The sequence below is a fragment of the Narcine bancroftii genome, chromosome 5 (assembly GCF_036971445.1).
Source record: "Narcine bancroftii isolate sNarBan1 chromosome 5, sNarBan1.hap1, whole genome shotgun sequence".
Taxonomy (NCBI): Eukaryota; Metazoa; Chordata; class Chondrichthyes; order Torpediniformes; family Narcinidae; genus Narcine; species Narcine bancroftii.
The window spans coordinates 253,184,913-253,212,622 of record NC_091473.1 but is presented as its reverse complement, the minus strand read 5'-3'; the positions used below and the strand labels follow the sequence as shown (position 1 = coordinate 253,212,622).

The 27,710-nt window shown below is 45.5% G+C and overlaps 1 protein-coding gene across 2 annotated transcripts; it reads right to left on the bottom strand.

Moving 5' to 3' along the window:
* Positions 1 to 242: 242 nt before the first annotated feature.
* taf8 (TAF8 RNA polymerase II, TATA box binding protein (TBP)-associated factor) lies at positions 243 to 26,615 on the bottom strand. 2 transcript variants are annotated; one of them, XM_069942192.1, is made up of 9 exons: positions 26,541 to 26,615; positions 23,791 to 23,880; positions 21,477 to 21,636; positions 15,736 to 15,834; positions 13,077 to 13,139; positions 7,964 to 8,088; positions 6,140 to 6,287; positions 3,005 to 3,147; positions 243 to 827 (listed from the first exon to the last, which is right to left on the bottom strand). In XM_069942192.1, the coding sequence occupies exons 2-9, from the start codon at positions 23,866 to 23,868 to the stop codon at positions 687 to 689; spliced, it is 957 nt and encodes a 318-aa protein (XP_069798293.1). In that variant the 5' UTR covers positions 23,869 to 23,880; positions 26,541 to 26,615; the 3' UTR covers positions 243 to 686. The 2 variants fall into 2 exon arrangements, with proteins under 2 accessions (XP_069798293.1, XP_069798292.1); XM_069942191.1 differs by having other exon boundaries at positions 26,474 to 26,571.
* Between the last annotated feature and the right edge of the window lie 1,095 nt (positions 26,616 to 27,710).

Below are 27,710 nucleotides of genomic sequence, written 5' to 3'. Positions count from 1 at the left end.
TCCCCGTGTCTGCGTGGGTTTTCCCCAGCAGCTCCGGTTTCCTCTCTTCAAAACGTACTGGGGGTTGTAGGTCAATTGGGCAGCATGAGCTCATGGGCTGGAAGGGCCTTTTAATGTGTTATATGTCTAAATTTTAAGAATTTTTTTTTAATTTAATAGATCTGCGACCCTTCGTCTCAATCTGACAAGGTTAGTTACGTGGAATAGACTCATTAAAAAAAAGTAAACTGCATACAAAGTGGTTCTAAAAAATATTTAATTTATTTGGAACTATAATTAGCTGCAATAACCAGCAGAGGGATAAAAAAGAAACAGGTGATGTTGAACTGGTGGTGTGAACCTTAACCACACTGGTAAATCGTGAGGTTTCATGCTACAAATGACCTTCACACAAAGATCCATGAGTTGTCTTGTAATGTGTATCAAGCAGTTGTTTTTAAAAAAACGAACAGCAAGAAAATGTTTTGGAGATGCAGAAAATTCAAGTTTCATATTGGTTATTCAGTTTTGATACTGCTTATCCAAACAGGAACGGCCTTGTCTAAGATGCATTTCAGGACCACCTTTATGGGGTCTACAATCCCTTTCTCCATCATGTGTATGAGGAAGGCAATGTTCAGTTAATATAGTTGCATCATTTCATTGCACAATATTTTGCCGAAATGATCATTGTATTTGCTTGGACTTCACTTTTTCCTCCGGACTTTGGGCTTTTTCACCGGCCTTAGATACGGATTGTCAATCATTGGTTCTTCACTATTTTTGTTGTTCGGCAGACCTGAATTCTGTTGCAACATGGAGTTCTCCTTCTCGGCAGAAATTTCATCCTGGGGGGGGGGGAGAAAAAAATATTGCTTTTATTAAACAAAGCAGTAATCTTTTCATTATTTGGAATTTGCAACACATTAAGGCTTTGTTCAGATTTTTCCCTGCTCTGAAAGAATATGCGGGGGAAAAAAAAGTGTAGGAGTATCTGGGCCTGTTTCCGCGGTGAAAGACTGTGACTCTAGACCATCCATTCTCAGCAGGGTCCCTACAGCCCCCGGGGCCAACAGTATGTGGAAGCAAAAGCTGTTTTCTTTTCACCTCACATAACACAAATATCATTTATGCTTTTTGTGGTTGGTAGGAGAGAAGTACTGACTAAACCAAAACGTGACTGCTTCACAGGGAAGGGGGCCCATAAACTTTGAACAGAGTCAGAGCTGTTTAGGTTGAGAATGGCTGGTCTAGGCCATTCAACCCAGCCTCACTATTCAGTATGATGGCGCATTCGTCATTATCTCAAAGCTGTTGGCATTTAAGAACGAGGACAGGGGGTTGTTGAGGCCACAGGTGGAATGCTGTGGTCTAAACAACAACCCCAGTGGCTGATCCATCTCATGCCGCAACTCCTGAGGCACATTGCTTAAGGTGGGATGTGGGTGGAAAGAAAAATGTTTTAAAATCACTTTTAATCATACCTAATTGACTCATTAAATGCACAGTTTCATAACTCCAAACAAAATGGGTCAATGACAATTTTTCTCAAACAAAATATTTCAGTAGCAATTGGGTCTAGAGCAGTGGTTCTCAACCTCCCTCTCGCTCTCGCATCCCACCTTAAGCAATCCCTTACTAATCCCAGAGCACCAATGTTATAGGGATTATTTGAAGTGGTATGTGAGTGGAAAGAAAAAGGTTGAGAACCAGTGGAATAGACCATGAACCACAGACACAACCTCACTATCTCTTCTCCACTACTTTATTTTAAATATAAATTTGGACATAGAAACAAGCCCTTTCAGCCCATGAGTCTGTGCTGCCCAATTAATCTACAACATCCAGTACATTTTGAACAATGGGAGGAAACCGGAGCACCCAAAGGAAACCCAAGAAGACATGGGAGACAAGACACAGTGGAACCCTGGTCCCCATCGCTGGCTGTTACACGGTTGTGCCAACCGTTAAGCCAACCGTAATTTACAGTAATGCTGCCGCAAAACGAATTTCATGACGAGTTCTGACAATATTATGGCATCATCATTTAATATTAGCAGATGTAAAATTATTCAGATTGCTTCTATCTGCAAAATCAGTGGTCGAGCTAATTGGTCACCTTCAAATGTGCTGACTTGCAGTCTGAAAGCTAGCTCTTGCCTATGCATTTAACCAATGAGGGGCCACGGGGAAAGACAGTAGAGAGTCGGAGCCATTTCCAAACTCATAAAAGCAAGGACCATTTCAGATCCAGCTTACAGAAGTGTTCACAGGATTCTCTCCGTTGTTATTATCACCATTTAAAGCAATAAAATTTTGCCTGCTAAAGGACTCCCGTGAAGGGAGACAATGAGGCCCATGCAAAGCTGGTATTAGGCCCAGGCCAGCTTGGAAATGTAGGCCCCATTTCAAATGCTCATTAAGTATTTTTGTAATCTGTGCTAAACACATACAATTTATGTCTGGGTATATACATGTAGTGTACATATAATAAATTTGGAACTTAAAGTTGGTTTCTGTTATTTGCATTGATATATATTTTATCTGCATTAATCTTTTACGAATCTTGTTTAAAATGTTAACATTTTGTGCTAAGGGATTCCCCCTTGACTCTCTTTACAATATCAATACTCTTAATTAAAATCGTAGGCCCGTGCCCCCCACCCACCAGAAACAAGCAGATCTGATCCTGGATAATATGGTAAGGAAGATGATTCTATCCATAATCAATCAGTCTCAACATCTGAAGCAAGGAAGGAAGAAAAATTCAGCCATTATGCATCAGAATTATTTTGATTTTGTCTGATGTCCATTGTTGTATTTACCTAGAAAACAGGTACAGAAATTCAATACATTGTTGCCGTAGTTATCAAAAATACTCACCTGACAATCTGATAGCATATTACTTCCCCAACACAGAACATTGTATGTGATAGAAGGTAAATTTAGATTATCATCCTTGGTTTTATTATTTGGCAGAATTAGAAGACAAAATATTGCCAAGGAAATTAAACTGGAAACATACAGCATTCATATTCAGGGCCACGTTTTCTGTGTCAGTCTGGTCATCCTGTTCTGAGGAATCCGTCTCCTCCATCTGCTGAAGCTCCAGTTCAGAAGGTAGCAAGGCATTAAGATAAGGAATAGTGGTGGTTCGGGCAGCGATCACTGCAAGAGAAAACGATGTTTATTTTTTAAAATCCAGACAAAACCAGAGGGAACTTCAACATTACGATAAGCACCTCACTTTTTCTGACTATATTTTGCATGATGGACAACATTTCTAATCAATGATATTGAGAATAGATAAAACTCTGATAACTTAAAAAGTGCAGAGATTTACGGATGGTTCCGGGACTTCAGGAACTGAGTTATAAGGAAAAGTTAAACAGGTGAGAGCTTTATTCCCTGGAGCGTAGAAAAATGAGAGATTTGATAGTTATTTAAAATTCGGTATAGATGGAGTAAATGCAGGTCGGCTTTTTCCACTGAGGGGAGATGAGACACAAAGCAGAGGACATGGGTTAAGGTTGAAAGGGAAAAGTTTTGGGAGAACTGCTTCACATAGAGGGTAGTGGGAGTGTGGAACGAGCTGCCAGCTGAAGTGAATGCGGCTCAATTTTAACACTTAATAAATGTTACGTGAATGGGAGAGGTACGGCGGGCTATGGACCATGTGCTGATCAGTGGGACTCGGCACTGAAAACAGTTCAGCTCAAACTAGAACGGCCTATTTCTGTGCTGTAATGTTCTAATTTGTTATGTTACAAATGAGCACTTTTCAAAGAGACATTCAAAACACTTGGGAATAAAACAGTTACACGTTGAACACAGCAGTATCATAATATCAAAGCCAGAGTCTCCTATTTTTGGAACTGCTTTTCTGATTACAGTATCATACACAAAATCCGTTATAGCTAACTGCAGCCATCAAACTGAAGATTCTAATTTACATATTTGGCTGCCCATCAGAAAAAAAGATTCAACTAGGACTATGAAAGATCCTATTTTTAAGTCACCCAGAAACGACAATTATTAAGGAAAAGCATGTCCTCTTGCATTAAGTCCAGTGTTAGAAAAAGTTATAGTCATGTTTAATGAAAGCAGACCCACTGGCTTGTCCAAACAGCTACATTAGCATTTAAACTAACAGTTCGAGGCCACCTTAAATTGCAGATTGATAAACAAGTTGACAGAAGCATAAATGGCTTAACGATCTGACGGAGCTTGTCAGAACCTGCCCTCCCATTCATAAACAGCTTGGCGGTGGGACACATCTGTTCCCCATTCATAAATGGCCAGCCGATAGGCAGCCTGTCAAAGCTACTAAAGAGGGCAAAAAACTGGCATCTCACTGTCAAGCACCAATGAAAGTTCCTCTGCAATGTGTGCCTTAAGAAGAAGCTTCCTTTGCTTTGTGTGTCTTAAAGATTCGATTAACTCTCCAAACTAATGAAGAGCATTTTGATTATTAAAACTTAAAACAAAAGTTCACAGAGAAAGGATGTTCGATATGTATTGAAGGCAAAACCTCTCTTAAGACATGAAACTTAAACAGAATTAACTTTTAATGTGGCTAGTTGACATTAGTGATTTACATTTCCTAAGAGAGCACAATGTCAAATGTTAACAAGGAACTGTAACAATGTACCTCAAACGAATTTAAAAAAATGTTAATCATCGTGAAAAATGCTGCCAAAATACTGCACCAAATCACTGGATCTTTGAGTGAGGTTCGATATTGACTAAGGTGACCCTGTCTACCTGAACTTGATAGACCTCACTCCCTCTAGCGTAATTTAATAAACCTGTATTGTGTGCTCTGCCATATATTTTCTGTCTTGACATCGTTGGCTGACCATCACAGGTCCTCAACTCTGGAGCAGCACAGAAAACTTCACTTTTTTTTTAAAACCATTTTCAGGTAAGCCACTGAAAAGGTCACATTACATTGCACTTCATCAGCTACCCGAATAAAAGTGATGATGTTTTTCTCTTGAACCATTGCACTTCACATTTCCAGCAGTTTGCCATAATTGGGTGTCCAGTTGAGTATGGCAGAAGCCAACATCACATCAGACCAGATAACGAATGCCTTTAACAAATCAGCTTCATGATACACATTTAATGACACCAAAGGCTTGTAACATAGAACATTACAGCACAGTAGAGGTTCTTCAGCCCTCGATGTGGTACTGACCCAAGTAAACCTACTCCACAACAATCTAACCCTCCTCTCCCTCACACCAAAACCCTCTTTTTTTTCTTACATCCATGTGCCTATTTAAGAATCTTTTGAATGTCCTTATTGTACCAGCCTCTACCACCACCCCTGACAATGGATTCCAGGCTCCCACCACTCTCTCCACAAACTCATCTCTGTAGTCTCCCCAAACAATGGTGTAGCGGTAAGCGCAACGCTTTTACAGCGCAAGCAATTGGGATTGGGGTTCGAATACCTCACTGTAAGGAATTTGTACGTTCTCCTCGTGTCTGTATGGGTTTTATTCGGGGGGGACCAGTTTCCTCCCACTATTCAAAAAAAATAGGTATTGTGGTTTGTAGGTCAATTGGTGTAACTGGGCGTCATGTGCTCATGGGCCAATAGGCACTGTATGCCTACATCTAAATGTAAATTTTCCTCCATTCAAATATTCTCTCGTATTTGAAAAAGGTGCTGACTGTCTACCCTATCCAAGCGCCTTATAATTTTATTCACCTCTTATCCTTCATTGTTCCAAAGAGAAAACCTTGCACTTATATTTCTAGGTTTTCAACTCAAATTCTTAACCTGCCAAAATGGGCTTCAATCTCAGTGTTACAGGAGTACAAATCAAGGCACCTGGAGCACTCAAAGAAACTCAAACATCCATAGAAACATTTTACAAAACTGCCTCCCAAAGTGCCACACGGGCCTGGAATCAACTGGAGTTTGAATCCCTTCTGGTAAAGTATCTTCAGCATAGACTAGTTTTAATTAGCCATGCACGCAATCTGGTTCAGAATGAGCAAAACTTTCACAATGTACTCGAAGGCATTAGATTACCTACACTCAAGGACTCCAGTATTGCAAACCATCTCCAACTCACATACATTACAAAAACTGGCTGCCCTCTTCAGCCAGTTTTCTTTTGTATGAATATACCTTTGACACACTTACATGGAAATGTTGAGATATCATCTTTAAACAGACTCTCGGTCTCTCCCGTTTTGGCCATAAATCTGGTAAGAGCTCGTTCCACGTCTCTTCTCTGTGAGGCAGCTTTCTCCCGCAACACTTGGTAATCAGATACTGGCTCTCGGATTGTCTACCATGAGAGAAAACGCACTTGAATATTTACACAAGATGCTGCGAGGTATGGTACGCTCTCTAGAGATAAAAGTAGTTTGGATCACCAGCAAGAATTCTGAGAGGGTGCTAATGCATTTTGTGTTTTAAAGTAAAAACCTATTCCTGGAGAAGCCTACTCCTTTATTTTTCTTTTTTTCTTTTCTTTGGCTTGGCTTCGCGGACGAAGATTTATGGAGGGGGTAAAAGTCCACGTCAGTTGCAGGCTCGATTGTGGCTGACAAGTCCGATGCGGGACAGGCAGACACGGTTGCAGCGGTTGCAGGGGAAAATTGGTTGGTTGGGGTTGGGGTTATGTAGCAAAGATAAAAATACATAAGTGACATTTCGGGCTGAGCCCTTCATCAAGGTGTGGAAAATGTCCGAATAAAAGGGTAAGGTGGGGGGAGGTGTGGTCTCAAAGGCAGGAAGTGACAGGTGGAGAAGGGAGGGAGGGCACAGCAGCAAGGAGGGAGAGGAGGGATTTTGTGTTTTGATCTTGTCAGATAAGGAAACATAATCATGTGCCCACGTGACTCATCCTGAAGTCTAGTTTCCTGCTCTCTGCCACATCATTTAGCAGGAATTTTCAGCACGTCACACCAGAAAGATAAAATGCAAACCATCAGGAGAAATATCGAACAGAAATACGGTTGGACGCCCAGAACAAAACATGGACAGTAGAGTGCATGTTAAAAAGCTGCTGAGACATTTGTACATGAATAACAAATACAGTAAAACCCCTGGAATCTAGAATTCAAGCAACCAGCAAAAAATTTAAAAAATCAAGGAAAATAAATAAGAATAAAAAAAAGGTTAAAAAAAACAATTTTAAAATTATAAAAGAAAATATTCTCTGAAATAAGACAAACCTTTGCAGAAGATGGGAGCAAATATTCAGCCTTGGTGGAGCTTTGCTCGTGGGAGCTGTTTGCATAGAGTTGTGTAAAGCAGCGATGAAGAGCTGGTTGATGCCGCTCGCCGTTGGGGCGACTCTCTTAAAGTGTTTCCTTATCCCTGCTTAGTAAGAGTTGCCCCGGTCAGAGGCTTTATCTGTAAAGGGGGAAGGGGGCTAATTATCTAGAATGTTATTGTTCGTCTTTTGGGCTGCTCCGTGGAGAGGGAGGAACCTGCAGATGCCGCGATGGTTAAATGTTTTCAATGAATGTGAAGGAAAATAAAGTAAAATGCTTTAAGCTTTAGATATTCATGCAAGTGAAGTTTGTTCTGTGTAAGTTCAGTCAAGTGTTTTTGTATTTTACTTCAGCTGCATTTTAAGAGTAAGTCTCAAGCAACCGGAAAATACACTTAGATGCCGTATACCATGGGTTTTACTGTAATAGATTTAGTACTTCTTCGACAACAAAAATTGGTAAAGTGTTTCAGTTTTCTCTACTGGTCACCAGATTTATCATCTCAACCTGTTTTTTCATTGCATTTTTTTTTACAACAAGTTCAAACATATAAAGAGCAACTTGTTCAAATCCGTTCCTTTCTATTTCACACTGAATCTGGTCAATGGAGCATTCATGCATCCTTTAAAATTCACCTTTTTCAATTGGAGATCTCAAAGAAATCAGAGGGTATGCATCACCTAACAAATTTTAGCCACATATCTGAGATTTAGCGCAACACCAAAAAAGTCTTTGCACTTACAGGTGTCTTTATGTAGGTGTGAGGATCGGGAAATTCTGGGAAGTGGCCCGGGATGTATGACGGGTGAACTCTTTTCTGTCCTGTAGAGAGTGCTCTGGGAGTTGCTGGAGTATTCGTAACAGGAGCTTTGAGACCAAAATAAAAATCTGACATTAGAAATGAGCTCTCACCTCCAAAAGCAGCCCCACTGACAAAATGATCTAATCGGAGATCTCGAGTATCACTTCACAGACTTTACTTCACAGCCTCCGCTGCTATCTGACTCCGAAATCTACTTCGATGCGCACGTATACAGAGATAAATAATCATTAGGAGAGACAGGATTTACATCACGGAATAAACCCACTGAAAACTAAATTAAAACCTTTATTACAATTTTTGCCTTTAAAAATCAGAGTTTTGTCTAACTTTTTTTCAACACTGCCAGATAGCGAAAAGTAGACTTATAACCTTTACACCACAAAACTTCTTTAATTGGATTAAATCGACGTCGACGCTGAATAACCTCTTGACTCAAATCAGGATAGAAAAAAACTCTGCTATTCTGGATCAATAACGGAGTTTGTCGTTTTCTCGCATTTTGCACCGCCAGTCGAAAGTTTTGTCTAACTTGAAGAAAATGCGTCACTAACCACTGTTAGTGTCCTTGACTACAGGCAAGGCTACAACCTGCTTCCAAATAATATCTTGCTGAACAGATTATGTTAGTGACAGGTGTCAAGCCTTTCTTCATAAAATTTGTTCCAATCACTCCAACTGGTTGCAATGCCACTGCTAAGTATTAGGAAGCTAAGAAGTAATCACTGTCCAAGCTAAAAATGTACCTGGAAGGATTCCTCCAAACTACATCCTCACACACCCAGGGTAATGTAAGGTAAAAACATCATGAGATGGGACCGGAGAAGGAGTCACCCAGTACTAAGGAGTAACAGAATGCAGATGTGACCTTGTACACTCAAGATAAGCTTTGCACTAACAAGAATGATGTGCAACAGACTAACAGAGAAGGATAGCAACAGTTTATTCATTGGACAATGTCATGGTATGATAATTTACTAAGTGCGTGTCCTGGGGTATAAAAAAAACACCACTTGCTGATATCGGGAGAATGCGCCTTCTCCAACTAACACTGTTAGTTGCAAGTGTTACAATCCGGTAATAAAGAACAAAGAACCTTGATTTCGACTCAGTCTGGTGTCTGACTCACTCATTCATGAACAAAGCAGATCTAACAGTAAGGAGGGTTCAGGATGCGTCATACCCTTCTCCAGTTTCATCACCTGCACACTCTCAGTAGTTGCGTGAGGTTGGGCACCTCAGTAAGAAGACATCAGGTGTGTCAATATCACCTGTTTTTAGGGAGGAGTGGGAAAATAGCTCAGAGGGATTGAAACACTAAAGTCTGAAGAAACTGTGATTTTAGGAAAAATGCTGGAGGAACTCAGCCGGTCTCGCAGTGTCCAGAGGAGGGAAAGATATGGAACCGACGTTTCGGGCCCGAGCCCTTCTTCAAGGTGTGAGCAAAGAGCAGGCAGGCACCTGAATTAAAAAGATGGGGAAAAAGGGCAGGGGGAGGAGTGCAGACCCACAGACTGGGGAGCCACGGTTAGCGTAGCAGTTACCGTAACACCGTTACAGCGCCAGCAGTCGGTACAGGGGTTCGAATCCCGTGCTGTCTCTAAGGAGTTTGTACGTTCTCCCCTTGTCTGCATGGGTTTCCTCTGGGCACTCGTTTCCTCACTGTTCAAAAATGAAGTTCTGGGGGTGTAATTGGGAAGCATGGGCTTGTTGGCCGAAAGGGTCTGTCACCGTGCTGTATGACTAAAACATTAAAAAAATTTTAAAAGGTGTGTAAAGGACAAGAAAGGTGAGAACTATCTCGGAGGGAACGGGCACTCCTGCTGCTCTGTAGATTTATAGCACAGTAACAGGCACCTCCACCCCCTGGTCCATTTTAAAGGGTGGGAGGAAACCCACACAGACAAGGGGAAACTGCGCGCTAACTCCTTACAGACAGCGCCGGATTCGAACCTGGGTCGCTGACGTTTCAACGGTGTTGTGCTGACTGCTACGATGACCCTGCAGCCCACGCCTCAAGATTCTTTGATCAGCGCTGATGGCAAGGAAGCTATTTTGCCAAGGAGCAAATCAGTAGGGAAAAGAAAGATTGGCATGGTAGTTTTCTGCCTTTCAGTTCCAATTTGCTCTAAAGCCACGGATAAATAGGAATTAAACAATTCCATCTGGCTCCACAATGTAATCAAGGTCTCAAAGATAAACTCCATCACTGTTTGCTGAACTACTGTGCAAGGTAATCCACAGTAATGCAAGTACTATATCTAAATATCTTCCTAGTGGTATTTAGAGCCCTTGCAATACCTCTTTCAGGAGGTCATAAAAGATCCCTTGGCACTAGTTTAAAGAGAACCTTCCTGATGATACTTTATCTCCTGCTTAGCAATCAAAACACATGATCAAAGTGGTTGTTGTGGCATCTTGCTCAGTGCACATTATTAGATGTTGTTTGAACATTAAAAAGGAGCTTCATTAGCTACAAATTGTTTAAGGACAAACTGAGGATATTAAAAAAAGTTACACATCTTTCATAAGGCTGTCAGAGATATGAGCAAATTTGCATTTCCATCAAGTTTTATCCCTCAACAGCAATTCCACAAATAATGGCAGTCTTACAAATGTTTACTTATGGATTGGTAACAATATACTTCTAGAAAAAGCAATTAAGCCTCGCATCCAATTCTCTTCATCATTTTCATGCGCTAACCGCTACACTACTGCGACAACGCCAACGGCAGGGGTTCAAATCCCGCACTGTCTGTAAAAGATTTGTACATTCTCCCCGTGTCTGCGTGAGTTTCCTCCAGGTGCTCTGGTTTCCTCCAACCCTCCGTAATGTACCGGGGAAGGGGTGGGTGTAGGTAATTGGGTGTAATTGGGCAACACGGGCTTGTGGGCTGAAAGGGCCTGTTACCATGCTGTAGGTCTACATTTAAAATTTCAACTTCCACCAGCCACCAACACTATGCAGTTAAATCTTCACATTTCTGCAAGCATAATCCTCTTGCAGCAAAAATACCTATAACTTTATTGCTAGGTTTAATTTACGATCCAACTGCACGAAAACCAACAAGGTCGGGTCAGATACAGCAAAGAGATCTCTGAACCTTTCTCCTTTAACAATGGCGTGAAGCAAGGCTGCGTTCTCACACCAACCCTCTTTTCAATCTTCTTCAGCATGATGCTGAACCAAGCCATGAAAGACCTCAACAATGAAGACGCTGTTTACATCCGGTACCGCACGGATGGCAGTCTCTTCAATCTGAGGCGCCTGCAAGCTCACACCAAGACACAAGAGAAACTTGTCCGTGAACTACTCTTTGCAGACGATGACGCTTTAGTTGCCCATTCAGAGCCAGCTCTTCAGCGCATGACGTCCTGTTTTGCGGAAACTGCCAAAATGTCTGGCCTGGAAGTCAGCCTGAAGAAAACTGAGGTCCTCCATCAGCCAGCTCCCCATCATGACTACCAGCCCCCCCACATCTCCATCGGGCACACAAAACTCAAAACGGTCAACCAGTTTACCTATCTCGGCTGCACCATTTCATCAGATGCAAGGATCGACAACGAGATAGACAACAGACTCGCCAAGGCAAATAGCGCCTTTGGAAGACTACACAAAAGAGTCTGGAAAAACAACCAACTGAAAAACCTCACAAAGATAAGCGTATACAGAGCCGTTGTCATACCCACACTCCTGTTCGGCTCCGAATCATGGGTCCTCTACCGGCATCACCTACGGCTCCTAGAACGCTTCCACCAGCGTTGTCTCCGCATCCTCAACATTCATTGGAGCGACTTCATCCCTAACATCGAAGTACTCGAGATGGCAGAGGCCAACAGCATCGAATCCACGCTGCTGAAGATCCAACTGCGCTGGGTAGGTCACGTCTCCAGAATGGAGGACCATCGCCTTCCCAAGATCGTGTTCTATGGCGAGCTCTCCACTGGCCACCGTGACAGAGGTGCACCAAAGAAGAGGTACAAGGACTGCCTAAAGAAATCTCTTGGTGCCTGCCACATTGACCACCGCCAGTGGGCTGATATCGCCTCAAACCGTGCATCTTGGCGCCTCACAGTTCGGCGGGCAGCAACCTCCTTTGAAGAAGACCGCAGAGCCCACCTCACTGACAAAAGTTAAAGGAGGAAAAACCCAACACCCAACCCCAACCAACCAATTTTCCCCTGCAACCGCTGCAACCGTGTCTGCCTGTCCCGCATCGGACTTGTCAGCCACAAACGAGCCTGCAGCTGACGTGGACATTTTACCCCCTCCATAAATCTTCGTCCGCGAAGCCAAGCCAAAGAAGAAGAAGATAATATGGTGAAGCAATGGAGGGTGAGTTCATCAATTCAGATATTGACATTGAACTGAGGCACAAGTTAGTAACAGTTCAGGACACTGAGGATAAAGTCCAGATCCGGGCTCCAGCCCACATTTTGTTCACACCCTGATGAAGGGCTCAAGCCTGAAACGTTGGTTATGCATTTTTATAATAATAAAGGACACTGTGTGACCAGCTGAGTTTCTCCAGCGTTGTATTTTTAATTTCAACCACGACAAACACTTTCGTGTTTCACTTCACTTTTACCTAATTCTATCCCACCAAATAGGTCAGCTACCCCATCCAGAAGTGCTCCTCTACAAATTTAATCAAATTAATGAACGTTTGTTTTTGTCACATACACAAGTACAACGTACAGATGCAACGTACAGGGGGCGACATGTATAGTGCGACACTGTGACGGAGCCAGCGACCGGGGTTTGAATCCCACACTGTCTGTAAGGAGTTTGTACATTCTCCACGTGTCCGCGTGGGTTTTCCCCGGGGCTCTGGTTTCCTCCCACCCTTGAAAACATACGGGGGGGATGCAGACGGACTCATGGGCCAAAAAAGCCTGTTACTGTGCTGTGTGTCTGAAGTATTTCTTCCAAACAAGATTTCCTTTTTCCACTGGCATCATAACTTGATAGCTACACATCATGGAGCAAAATGTAAATGGAATTTTATCATTAACATTTTGCAGATATACTTACGAGCAGTAATGACCATCCTCTGCGAACGCTTGGCATAAGCTTGAATATTATCCACATTAAAACCTGGAGAAATACAGTATAATAATCAATAATCTGCTTAGACTTCCTCTGGCCTTCATAACAAGTTAATTCCAACCAGCAGTTTCAATACTGACTGTAATTTAACTCTAATTTCTTGCTTCACTGATAAGACTCCAAAAGCCTAGGATGGGAAATGTAATCATTGCAGCTGTGATTCTTCACTTGATGAACGATTAAATCAGAGTCTGGAGGGATCATTCTCAACCTCCACTTCCATCAGAAGTAAGATCCCTGTGCTCTGCCATAGTGGGGATGTTCCCAGTGGCCACCCATTTCAATTCCCTGCCCCATTCCCTTGGTGACGGGTCTGCCTTTGGCTTCAGGCACTGCCAGACTGAGACCACAAGCAAATTGGAGGAACAACCCCCCATCTTCCGTCTGGGCAACCCCCCCCCAACTGGATGGCATCAACATTGACTTCTCTGGTTTCCATTAAACCCCCGTTCCCACCCCCACCATCTTCATTCATTTATTTCCTTTCCTCTAGTTCTGTCTGTTGTCTCTCTTCCCTTTTCCCTGTCTTTTTGTAACAGCACTGATTTACCACATTTACAAACAAATAAAGTACACACTCACTTGTTTCTTTCAGCCACATCATGAAGCCGACTTTCTTTTATTATCACTAGACATGACTTTGCATTCTTCAACTCTTCAAACACCACCCAGCCAAACCCCTCTGATCCCTCTCATTGATCCTGACACTCTCACTCTCCTCCTTCTGCATCTGAGATTCATTACCAGTACTCAGGACACTTAACACACCCGCACATGCGTGCTACTATCCCCATGAGCCGCATCACCGCAGTAGCCAGCACTGCTCCCGACGAAGGTAAGTACACGACCGCGACAGCACCCGCCCCCCCCCCAACTCTTCCCCAACCATTGAGCCATGCAAGGAGGCGGCTGATTGGAACTGTCCTGCTACATAACAGTCCGGGACGTGCACTGCAGGTTGGAGTAATCTCATGTTTTTCTGAAGATGATCAACATAACCAGCCGGATCATGAGCCTTGGGCACGGACTCAGGTTCACAAACCTGCCAGGCAAGGTTAATGTCGTGCCATCTACCAGCTCCGCCGCTGAACATCCAGGATCCGCCTTAACCCCAAGGAAATCCATGGGCAAATATTCACTCCACCACCTGCTGTTAATGCTGCCTTCAGTTGTTGATGGAAACGCTCAAAGAGGTCGTTGGCCTGCGGATGGTAAGCCGTAGTGTGAACACGGGTAGTACCCAGAAGATCAGTGAGAGCTTGGAACAGTGCTGACTCGAACTGAGATCTTTGATCTGTTGTAGTAGTGACCAGAACACCGAGAGATGGAATCCAATAATCTACAAAAGCCATAGCGATCGTCTCCGCAGAGATGTCACTGATAGGAATGGCCTCCTGCCACCTGGTAGTCCGGTCTTCACATATGAGCAGTTAAGTACATTATATGCCTGAGATAGCGGAATCGGGCCTACCAGGTCTAGGTGCACTTGTTGGAAACGGGAATCCAGAACAAAATCCCCCATCTTGGAGGGGAAAAGCAGGTCCTTGCCCATAATCCAACATCTCGTATAGTATGAGGCAAGGTAAAATATTCAGTAACTAGATTGATTGATGGTCTTCTACCAGGATGCGATAGGTCGTGGCCGGCACAAAAGGCCTAGGCCTTCCTGTGGAAAAATTGCAGACCAACTTTGCACCTGATTCTTCCAGAGTCACATCTTGAAGATGGAGACCAGAGATGATCCGGCAATACTGGATGAGATCGGGATCGGTGTGCTGTGCATGAGCCATGGCGGTGAAATCGATGGCAGTAGCTGTATGCAAGGCATCAATGTTGCACCTGGACAGGGGGGGGGGGGGGGGGGGGGGGGTCGGCCACACGTTCGCTTTTCCTCTGATGTGCCTTGTGCCCAATTAAAATTCACAGAGCCAGAATCAATTCTCACCTTTCCTCTCTCCTGTCCCATCATATCTGTACTCCTTCCCTTCCTAATCTTCCCCTTTTATTCCCGGCCTTTAACACAGACATTAGTCTTTTATTGCTCATACCTTGAAGAAGGGCTCAGCCCCAAGATGACAAGTAATACATCTTTACCTCCTATGGACACTGCAAGACTGGCTGAGTTCCCTCCAGCATTTGTTTAGACATTCAACCCGTCGAGTCTATCCCATCATTCAATCATCTCTCTCCTTCCCACACTTGCAGACCCTCTCTTACTCTCTCACACACACACACACACACCCACCATCCCCCCTCTCAAATATAAAAATAAAGCCATTGAGCTGAGACCAGATAACAGAGCTGTGAGAAGACAATCACACTAGTAGCAGTTCCTTCTTAGCTATTCTGTATTTTTTTTTAATTTGATGAAATAGTGACTCAAACTGTCCAATATTAATAGAGGCTCAATCCACTAAATTACAAAGCAAAGCACTTTTTTTTCTTGCTTATTTCGAACAACTTTTGTTGAAAAACTACTGCAGATTTGGTCCAGCTGTGAAAACTCTGGGTCCTGGAGGTTCAAGGTACAACATGGTCACCAAATTTAACTAAGTGTCCGATTTGAACCCAATGGAGAACGTACCCATTTCTGCCAAAGTGACCACCACATCTGACAGGGTTGACTGAGTTCTTGCCGAATGTTCACAATAAACCTTAGCACTTCGACCAATTTCAGACAGATCTAGACGGGGTGGGGAAAAAAAAGCTTTGTTGAAAGGATCATGACACAGTTATACCTTTCTCCAGTTCTGTTATGTAATTTTAAATAATGAAAATTTCCACAATAAAACTGTTGCAATTGAAACTTTAACAACTGCACAGTTCAGATTTTCAGATTCTTTTTCCTGTGCGCAAGGCAGAATTATCACTTCCAAGTCATTGCTCTGGTGTGCTTAAACATTCTCTTTCATTTTCTAGAGCTCGCATAATTTGTAAGGACTCCTACCACCCCGCACACATCTTTCGGGTTCCTCTGTCAGGAGTGAAATACACAAGTATTAGAGCCAGATCCACCAGGCTGAGGAACAGCTTCTTCCCGTGGGCAGTGAGAATGCTGAACTCCAGAAATAACTCCCCGTGACACTACTATTCGTTAATAATATTTAGTTTTATCTATGTATATAGGTTGTGTGTATGTGAAGAGTTTGTCGGTATGAACATTTAAACTGTTTTTGCAACTATCATTCAGGGAAAGTTGTTTCATCAGGTTGCACTGATTCAAGTGGATGATAAATAAACTTGAACTTTCTACAATTCATAACAAAAAACATTATTTTTGTAATAATTAATTGTCATGTTTCTGAACGAAAGTGTATGTTTACAAACTCTTCTATTGGGCTTTTAAACTAAATTAAGCTAAATTTTATTTTCAGGATTAACCCCAGGGACTCAACTAGAACAAAAGCAAAACAGGTAACAGAAATCTAAGGAAATAAGTCCAGGCCGAGAGGGCCATGCGACACATCAGGCAACATCTGTCCAGAAGTAAGATATAGATGGGAGGTAAACCTTCCTGAGAACTCAGATCATTCACATGTTTAACGATTGGGTTTACAACGGCTTGATTCGCCCGAATTGTGCGGCAGCTCTTGTCAAATCGACCTTAGAGAAGGGTGAGAGAGGGGGAAGAGTTTCACTGCAATGCAGGCACTGGAATATCACCCACTGCGGAAAACCGAGCTCTAGCATGGACTGAGAAACAAGATTTAGTGCGGAATAAAAGATGGTGATGGAGTAAAATAATTCTGAAGTCAGATATATAAATCCCATGTGGAGAAATACACGACTTTATATTGTGTCAGAACAGGAAGATGAAGTGTAGAGATGGAACCAAATGCTAATTATTACCTGCATTTGCTTTATTTTCATCTCATTGTGAGTTTGCTTAGTCCATCTTGGAAGAGGTTCCAGGTGTCCACACAATATAAACATCGGAACCAAATTTCTATCATTCACATTTCCACATTGTTACCGGAAATAACTATGTAGATTACGTCTATCAAATACTTATTTTACCAAGGACAGCTTGTGGAAATGCATCTAAAGCAACACTAAGTTTGTACTAACGTTCCTCAAAGCAAAAGAGTTAACTGGGAGTGCAGTTAAGCAAAATACTTTTCTTGGAAAAATAAACTCCCAATCAGGTACTTTAAATAATTTTGATCGTTAACACTGTTAGTCAAGTGGAAAGTCACAATATTTTTTGTGATAAAAATGGAAGAGAGTTTTGGAATATTAACATTTTAAATTTAGACATACAGCACAGTAAAAGACCATTTCGGCCCATAAGTCTGTGCCGCCCAATTTACATCTAATTAACTTAAAACCCCCTAGTATGTTTCAAATGGTCAAGGAAACTGAAGCCTCCGGGGAAAACTCAAACAGCTACGGGGAGAACGAACAAACTCCTTACAGATAATGCAAGACCCAAACTCCAGTCCCAATCACTGGTGCTGTAAAGGTGTTGCGCTAACCGCTACAACAACCGTGCTGCCCCATTAACTCAACGCTGTAAAGCGACAGCGTCCTGGGTTCGAATACAGCGCTGTCTTTAAGGGGTTTATGTTCTCCCATGTCCTCTGGGTACTCTGGTTTCCTCTCACCCTTCAAAATCTACTGGAGTTATAGGTTAATTGGGTTGTAATTAGGCAGCGAGGGTGAAAATCAGAGGTCAATCCACAGGACCATAGGTGGTAGAGAGGATCAATAGAGTCTCCCTGACCCCCATCAATGTAATCTACCGGAATTGTTGTTTGAAGATGTCATGCAAAATCATTGAGGACCCCTTCCACCCCACACACAGCATCTTTCAGCTGTTCCCATCGGGGAAGAGATACAGGAGGATCAGAGCCAGCACCTCCAGGCTGAGGAACAGCTTCTTCCCACGGGCAGGGAGAATGCTAAACGACCAAAGGAACGGCTCACACTGACCCTCCGAGACTCTACATTTATTAAACAATATTTATTAATTTTTATATGTGAATACTTGTTTGACTGTATCTGTGTTCTGTCTGGTTGTGTGTCTGTGTATTTTGCACCAAGCACCAGAGAATGCTGGTTCACCTGGTTGTACTTGTACAATCGAAGTGCAGTCAGACGAAGCGAGAGGAAACTTCCAGGCAAACCTCAAAGCAAAGCTCGACGTTGCAACCCGCCTCACGGACCCGTCCCCTGAAACCCTCTGGGATCAGTTGAAGGCTACCATACTGCAATCCACTGAAGAGGTACTGGGCTTCTCCTCCAGGAAAAACAAGGACTGGTTTGACGAAAACAGCCAGGAAATCCAGGAGCTGCTGGCAAAGAAGCGAGCTGCCCACCAGGCTCACCTTACAAAGCCGTCCTGTCCAGAGAAGAAACAAGCCTTCCGTCGCGCATGCAGCCATCTTCAGCGCAAACTCCGGGAGATCCAAAATGAGTGGTGGACTAGCCTCGCCAAACGAACACAGCTCAGCGCGGACATTGGCGACTTCAGGGGTTTCTACGAGGCTCTAAAGGCTGTGTACGGCCCCTCACCCCAAGTCCAAAGCCCGCTGCGCAGCTCAGACGGCAAAGTCCTCCTCAGCGACAAGATCTCCATCCTCAACCGATGGTCAGAACACTTCCAATCTCTTTTCAGTACCAACCGCTCAGTCCAAGATTCCGCCCTGCTCCAGCTCCCTCAACAGCCCCTAAGGCTAGAGCTGGATGAGGTTCCCACCCTGGATGAGACATATAAGGCAATCGAACAACTGAAAAGTGGCAAAGCAGCAGGTATGGATGGAATCCCCCCAGAAGTCTGGAAGGCTGGCGGCAAAACTCTGCATGCCAAACTGCATGAGTTTTTCAAGCTTTGTTGGGACCAAGGTAAACTGCCTCAGGATCTTCGTGATGCCACCATCATCACCCTGTACAAAAACAAAGGCGAGAAATCAGACTGCTCAAACTACAGGGGAATCACGTTGCTCTCCATTGCAGGCAAAATCTTCGCTAGGATTCTACTAAATAGAATAATACCTAGTGTCGCTGAGAATATTCTCCCAGAATCACAGTGCGGCTTTCGCGCAAACAGAGGAACCACTGACATGGTCTTTGCCCTCAGACAGCTCCAAGAAAAGTGCAGAGAACAAAACAAAGGACTCTACATCACCTTTGTTGACCTCACCAAAGCCTTCGACACCGTGAGCAGGAAAGGGCTTTGGCAAATACTAGAGCGCATCGGATGTCCCCCAAAGTTCCTCAACATGATTATCCAACTGCACGAAAACCAACAAGGTCGGGTCAGATACAGCAATGAGCTCTCTGAACCCTTCTCCATTAACAATGGCGTGAAGCAAGGCTGTGTTCTCGCACCAACCCTCTTTTCAATCTTCTTCAGCATGATGCTGAACCAAGCCATGAAAGACCCCAACAATGAAGACGCTGTTTACATCCGGTACCGCACGGATGGCAGTCTCTTCAATCTGAGGCGCCTGCAAGCTCACACCAAGACACAAGAGAAACTTGTCCGTGAACTACTCTTTGCAGATGATGCCGCTTTAGTTGCCCATTCAGAGCCAGCTCTTCAGCGCTTGACGTCCTGCTTTGCGGAAACTGCCAAAATGTTTGGCCTGGAAGTCAGCCTGAAGAAAACTGAGGTCCTCCATCAGCCAGCTCCCCACCATGACTACCAGCCCCCCCACATCTCCATCGGGCACACAAAACTCAAAACGGTCAACCAGTTTACCTATCTCGGCTGCACCATTTCATCAGATGCAAGGATCGACAATGAGATAGACAACAGACTCGCCAAGGCAAATAGCGCCTTTGGAAGACTACACAAAAGAGTCTGGAAAAACAACCAACTGAAAAACCTCACAAAGATAAGCGTATACAGAGCCGTTGTCATACCCACACTCCTGTTTGGCTCCGAATCATGGGTCCTCTACCGGCACCACCTACGGCTCCTAGAACGCTTCCACCAGCGTTGTCTCCGCTCCATCCTCAACATCCATTGGAGCGCTCACACCCCTAACGTCGAGGTACTCGAGATGGCAGAGGTCGACAGCATCGAGTCCACGCTGCTGAAGATCCAGCTGCGCTGGATGGGTCACGTCTCCAGAATGGAGGACCATCGCCTTCCCAAGATCGTATTATATGGCGAGCTCTCCACTGGCCACCGTGACAGAGGTGCACCAAAGAAAAGGTACAAGGACTGCCTAAAGAAATCTCTTGGTGCCTGCCACATTGACCACCGCCAGTGGGCTGATAACGCCTCAAACCGTGCATCTTGGCGCCTCACAGTTTGGCGGGCAGCAGCCTCCTTTGAAGAAGACCGCAGAGCCCACCTCACTGACAAAAGGCAAAGGAGGAAAAACCCAACACCCAACCCCAACCAACCAATTTTCCCTTGCAACCGCTGCAATCGTGTCTGCCTGTCCCGCATCGGACTGGTCAGCCACAAACGAGCCTGCAGCTGACGTGGACTTTTTTACCCCCTCCATAAATCTTCGTCCGCGAAGCCAAGCCAAAGAAGACTTGTACAATCGGATAGTTATAAGCTTGAACTTGAAATGGCCGGAATCGACTCCTACTGTGTTGTAAACTAAAAAAAGAAAACGGAGGAGGCAAAACAGATCATTCTCATCTTATCAGAGTCTGAAAATGCAAACTATTTGGGTTTGTGTTAAATGATTCTGACGAGAGCCTCTAACTGCAGTCCTTTGCTTGGAGCCCATCAACCCAGGTAGGAATTTAGCACCTTGTAGTTAAAAGCAACCCTTGCAGCCAGTCTAGACAGCAAGGTGACCATGGTGGTACCATTCATTGAGATCTATACAGCAATGTGCTGCTTTAAGGTCCATGATATGTTCTGCGAAAATGGACGTTATACGAAGTGGACGTTGGGCGGACACCGTATTACTGTATATACTTAGCAAAGCTGCACAAGATACTGAATTTAACCAAAATTAAACTGTTTAATATTTTTCTTTTTTTTAAATTTTTATGTAAACACTTCCTTAGCCTATATCACACACAATCTAACAAAGAGGATCAGGATCCTCCACGTCACTGTTCTCAACTTCCTCGGAGTGTTCCACTAAAGAGTTTCAGGTTGAATAACCTGCAATGATGAACAGTCACCCTATCACGCCTGAGAGACCTGACTGAAAGGCCTGAGATACATGCGTTGCATGTGGGATGTTATTGCGTACATCCAGTTACGTCCGCTTTGTCCCGTTCTCTGATGAGGATTTGCTGAACTCTATAGGGCCACAGACAACGTTGGTCGTTGCCCAGACGGACGTTAAGCGGCGCCTACCTGTATTTAAAAGTGAACAATATAGAACGAAGCCAAATATGTCTTACAACTCTGCAGCATTTCTGTTAGTGTTTCAATGGCAGCCGTTTCTGCTGCTTCAAAGCCTGCTTCCGTTAGTAATGAACTGACCACCACCTGCAATGTTCGTCTTCGGGCGAGGTAGTAGTTATCCGATGGGGATGTTGGTACTTTGGAACTCGACGACTTCTGAAAAAAAAACACATCTAGAATGAACAATAAGCATATCCCAAACTACAAATCTACTTCCTGTCTTTCGCGAACATTGGGAGACCGTATATGCCGTTGATTAGGACAGTCCTTGAAACTTTAAAATTTTCACCTTAAAATTAGGGATCCTGCACATTTCTTACCATGGCAATGAAGTCTCAACACCGCCACTGTCTTCCCTCTGGCTTTGACGCAATTTCGCACAAGCCCTGTTACTTATTTGCGAAGTCTCAGCACTCCTCCGCAGGGTCCATCTGCCAGTCACCCTATACTGCTCAAACCTAGCATTTTAGCTGGAAATTCTGGGGTCATCCTCTACAGCGTCATCCTGTACAATGGCATATATGGTATATCTTTACCAGTACAACCCTAGCCGACCAAGACTATTTCTTGAGCAACACAAAATGCTGGAGGAACTCAGCGGGTCAGATAGCATCCATGGAAGGCAACAGACAGTCAACGTTTCAGCCCGAAATTCTTTCATCAGGATACAAGAGAAAGAGGGACAACGTAAGAAGTGAGGAGGTGATAGGAGAAAGATGCCGACAACTAAGTAAGATGCGCTCTGATAGGACAGGAGATGATGGAATATCCTTTGCCATCATTCCTCCTACCACCTCCTCGCTTCTTGTATCATTACCCTTCCCCATCCAGCCTCTTCAAAGTTCACAATTCAAAGTGAAGGGAGGGAAGTTTAGAGGTGACAACAGGGCCAAGTTTCTTTTAACCCAGAGAGCTCTGGGTCCCTGGAATGCCTTGCTAGGAGTGGTGATGGAGGCTGGAACCTTAGGAGCGTTTAAGACAGGCACACGGATGGAAGAAAAATAGAGGGTTACCAGGTAGGAAGGGTTTAATTTTTTGCTTGGTAGGAATATAAAGGTCGGCACACATCGAGGGTCGAAGGACCTGTACTACGCTGCAGTGTTCTATGTTCCCCTTCCCACCTGTATTCACCCATCACCTGCCCATGCTACTCCCCTCCCTTCATCCTTCTATCCTAACTTCTGCCCTCGCTCCCTATGAAGGGTTTGCAATCCGCAATGTCTTCCACAGGTGTTGCCTGTTCCCCCAGTATTTTGTGCCTTGCTCCAGTGTTCCAGCTCCTGTGCTCTTTATATTTCTTGCAATTTTATTAAACGACATACAAATGAGCAGGTAAAACACAAAAGTCTGCAGACACTGGGGTTGAAGTAAATACGCACAAGGCTGGAGAAATTCAGCAGGTCAAACAGTGCCCTTTATATAGCAAAGGTTTCTGCTAACCTGTTCTCCTCTTCCCCCTCCATCCTCCCCTTTTACAGTTCTCCTCGCTTCCTTCCCCTATCCATCCTTCTTCCCTTTGATCGCGGCTCTCCCCTCCCTCCCTTCTCCACCTATCACCTCCAGCCTTTGTGACCACCCTTTACTCTTGCTCAGACACCTGCTGACATTTTTCCGCACCTTGATGAAGGGCTCAAGCCCGAAACGTCGGTTCTGTATTTTTACCTTTGCAACATCAAGGACACTGTTTGACCTGCTGAGTTTCTCCAGCGTCGTGTGTTTTGAGTACAAATGAGCACTACCTTTAGCATTCCACCAGTCAATGATCTGCAATGTGACCTTCTCTACATTAGAGACTGGGCGCAGACAGGGGGAAATCTTCACTCCATCCGCACCAGTGACAGGGACCTCCCATTTCAATTCCGCGCCCCACTCCCGTACTCCCTTCTGTCCATGGCCTCGAACTACTCCAACACCAACTGATTTTCTGACTGGGTAGTAATGTCTATTTCTCCAGTTTCTGCTAGCCTACTCTCCATCCTTCCCTTCCCTCCAGCACTCCACCCCTTCCCTCTCTATTCACAAAGCCATTCCCCCCCCCCACTCTCTGTTTGCTGCTGTGCCTCCCTTATCCACCTATTGCCTCCTGCCTGTGGGACCTTGCTCCTTCCCCCCACCATTTTGTCAGGCGCCTGCCCACATTTTGCTCCTACCTTAATGAAGGGCTCAAGCCCGAAACATTGGTTCTTTATCTTTGCTACATTAAGTGCACTGTTTGACCTGCTGGGTTTCTTTAGCATAGTGTTCTTACTTCAACCACAGCGTCTGCAGACGTTCATGTTTTACACCTGCAACATCTGATCTCCACGTTACCTGGGTTACATTCTCCACTGAGACTCGGCAAGTCGCATCGCTTGGTGTATACGTATCTGAGACCGTAGTTGTAGTCATTTTGGCAATTCACTGAAATAAAAAGTACAGTAAAATCAAGCAAATGGCAAAAAAACTGAAGTTTCTAGCAGTTAGTTCACCAATCGCGCATCACACAATCTCAAGCAAACAGAAAATACACTTCTCCGGCATCTACCAATCCACATAGGTGCTAGAATCTAGGGATTTGACTGTGTAAAGAGTCATTCAGATATACAGCATGGAAATGGACCACTGAGCCCAACACAGCCACGCCAATCATCTGAGACAGGCCCCATTTGCCTGAGTTATATCGCTACAAACCCTCCAAATGCCTTCTAAATGCCTACCAGCCTCTGCAGCATCCTGCGATACCACGTACCCACCATCCTCCCTGTGAAAATGTCGCCCCTGAGGTCCCTTTTAAATCAATTCTTCCCCCCATCCACCTTAAACTTATGCCCTCTAACTATAGCCTCCACTACCCTTGGGAAAATAGGACTACTTAAGTTATCTATGCACCGCATCACTTTAAAAACTTTTATAAAGTCGCCCCACCAATGATTTATGCAGATATTAAAATCACCAATTCAAAGTGATTTTTAGTTTAGTTATCATAGCTACAGTAATTATAGTTAAGCTTACTAACTATAATTAATAACTATAATAAGAGCACTTCAACCTCAACCGGAGTAAAACGCAAGACTGCCGCCACCGTGGGAGACACCTAGACTGGGTGCAGACTGGGAGATCGCTTCGCTGAGCACCACCCTGACCGCATCAGTGACAGGAATTTCAAAGTGGCCAACCATTTCAATTCTGCGCCCCGCTCCCGCGCCAACGCGTCTGTCCGTGGCCTCGTACCTGGCCAAACCAACACCACCCGTAAAATGGAGGAGCAACACCTAATTTTTCTTTTGGGCGCTCTCCAACTGAACGGCGCTAACATCGACTTCTCCGGTTTCTGCCAACCCTGCTCTTTCTCTTCCGGCTCTCATTCCATTTCCCACTGAGTTCACAGAGCCATTCCCCATCTCCCCTTGTTTGCAAGTGAACCCTCCTTCTTATCCACTGTGGGAGTGTGCTCCTCCCCCACCACACCACCATTTTGTTCGGGCGCCTGCCGACATTTTGCTCATACCTGGATGAAGGGCTCAAGCTGGAAAGTTTGGTGACATATCTTTATCTTTGCTACATGAAATACACTGTGTGACCTGCTGAGTTTCTCCAGCATTGTGTTTTTACATTAACCGCAACCTATTGGCCATCAAGGAGATTCTATTCATTGTAGCACAATCTCAAGGACAAAAGGGACCAACTGTTGAGGGATTCAAATGCAAGAAGGTGAATAGTCATAGAATCAATCAGATACACCAGGATAAAATGCTAGCAGGAAACTGAGAATAGGCCTCCTTGAATGGCTGGGGAGGTCGAAAGAAGATTCAAAGGCAATTGGAACAAAAGTATTCTTCAACCTAGCAACCACTATGAAAAGGCACTTTCATTTGCTTGGACGGAGATAATGCGCCAGCAGACGCAGCTGGGGAAGTGCAGCTGAGACGTTCAGGTGGCCACGGAGAAGACGCCTTTCTTTCACCTGAACGAGCCGGCCGAAGGAAAGCCACGTCCGAGCAAACGCCGGCTCCTGGGGCTGTAGTCCCGCTGCTGCTTTCAGGTGCAACGGGGGATTCTCGGAGCCGGAGATTATACCTACAGGAGGAGGGTTAGGTAAGTGCTCCTCCTGGCCAGTTTCTCCACTTTCAGGTGGACTCCCAACAGCTGCATAGGGGTAGAATATGCGGCTTTACATGGGGTATTTTGGGCACCTGAAAATGCCTAAAGTCTGCAGACTCCGTGGTTGTAGTAAAAACCCATCAAAATGCTGGAGGAACTCAGCTGGTCTTTTCAGGTTCCATAGGAGACAAAGATGTATTGCCGACGTTTCAGGCCTGAGCCCTTCTTCAAGGAATAAGCAAAAATAAACCCCGGGAAATCTCAGAATCAAGGTAGTGCTGGCAGGAGGAAGAGTCCAGATCAACAAAAGGTGTTAATTGGATATGATAAGGGGAGAGGTGAGAATTAATTTTGTCTGTGTGAAAGGAGACATGGAAAAGGGAGAGAGACGGAGCTGGGGGAAGAAGTTGGGGGGGGGGCGTGGTTTATCGAGAGTCAGAGAAGTCGATGTTAATGCCGCCCGGTTGGAGGGTGCCCAGTCAGAAGGTGAGGTGTGCTTCCTCCAATTTGCAAGTGGTCTCAGTCTGGCCGTTGTCGGCAAGGGAACGGGATGGGGAATTGAAACGGTCACCACGGGGTGATCCGCGCTGCTGCGGCGGAGGGGTTCGACGAAGCGATCTCCCAGCCTGCGCCCAGTCTCTCCGATGTAGAGGAGGCCACTATTATTGGGATCTTGCTATGCCCCTGCTGCTTGTCCTGATCCATAAGTGGTCGTGAATGCACCAGAGACGGCCATTGGGCCCGTCCAGCAGGGATGGGAGAGAATAGGAGGGGATGGGAAAGGCACTATGGAAATGCAGTCTCCCCTGCCGCCCTCCCCGTGGAAGAAGGCCGTGGCCGGGCCCGCGGGGACCGTAGCCCTTCACAAGCCCTCCTTCGCTGCCCCCCCCCCCCCCCCCCCCCCGACACTTACACTCGCCGCAACTCTGGAGGCCGCGACTGGGAGGCAAAATACAACAACACCACGCCGCCCTGCTCACCACTTCCGGCCTGCCCGCCGCCCCGCTCGGCGTTCACTTCCGGCCTGCCCGCTGCCCCGCACGCCAGTCACTTCCGGACCGCCGGCCGCGCTACTCGCTGTTGCCCCCTACCTCAGCTGAGCAAACGGCTGGAACTGCAGCCCCAACGCCGCCTCCCAAGAAGTATCCGCTGTCTCCCTTTCGACACTCTCCCCCCTTCCCCCTCCCTCTCCCTCTCTTTCTTTTCTGTCCCCCATTCCCTTTCTCTGTCCCTCTCCCTCGTTATACTCTCTCCCACACACACTCCTTTCTTCCCCACTCTCTTTCTGTCTCCCTCCCTCCTCCCCTCTCCCTCCCTCTCTCCCACACACACTCCTTTCTTCCCCACTCTCACTCCCACTCTCTTTCTGTCTCCCTCCCTCCCCCCCTCTCTCTCCCACTCTCACTCCCCCTCTCTCCCACTGGCTCCCTCTCCCTCCCTCTCTCCCACACACACTCCTTTCTTCCCCACTCTCTCTCCCACTCTCTTTCTGTCTCCCTCCCTCCCCCCCTCACTCCCCCTCTCACTCACAGGCTCCCTCTCTCCCACACACACTCCTTTCTTCCCCACTCTCACTCCCACTCTCTTTCTGTCTCCCTCCCTCCTCCCCCTCACTCCCCCTCTCACTCACAGGCTCCCTCTCTCCCACACACACTCCTTTCTTCCCCACTCTCACTCCCACTCTCTTTCTGTCTCCCTCCCTCCTCCCCCTCACTCCCCCTCTCACTCACAGGCTCCCTCTCTCCCACACACACTCCTTTCTTCCCCACTCTCTCTCCCACTCTCTTTCTGACTCCCTCCCTTCCCCCCCCCTCTCCCACTCTCACTCCCCCTCTCTCCCACTGGCTCCCTCTCCCTCCCTCTCTCCCACACACACACTCCTTCCCCACTCTCACTCCCACTCTCTTTCTGTCTCCCTCCATCCCTCTCACTCCCCCTCACTCCCTCAGGCTCCCTCTCCCTCCCTCTCTCCCACACACACTCCTTTCTTCCCCACTCTCACTCCCACTCTCTTTCTGTCTCCCTCCCTCTCACTCACAGGCTCCCTCTCACTCACAGGCTCCCTCTCCCTCCCTCTCTCCCACACACACTCCTTCCCCACTCTCACTCCCACTCTCTTTCTGTCTCCCTCCCTCCATCCCTCTCACACC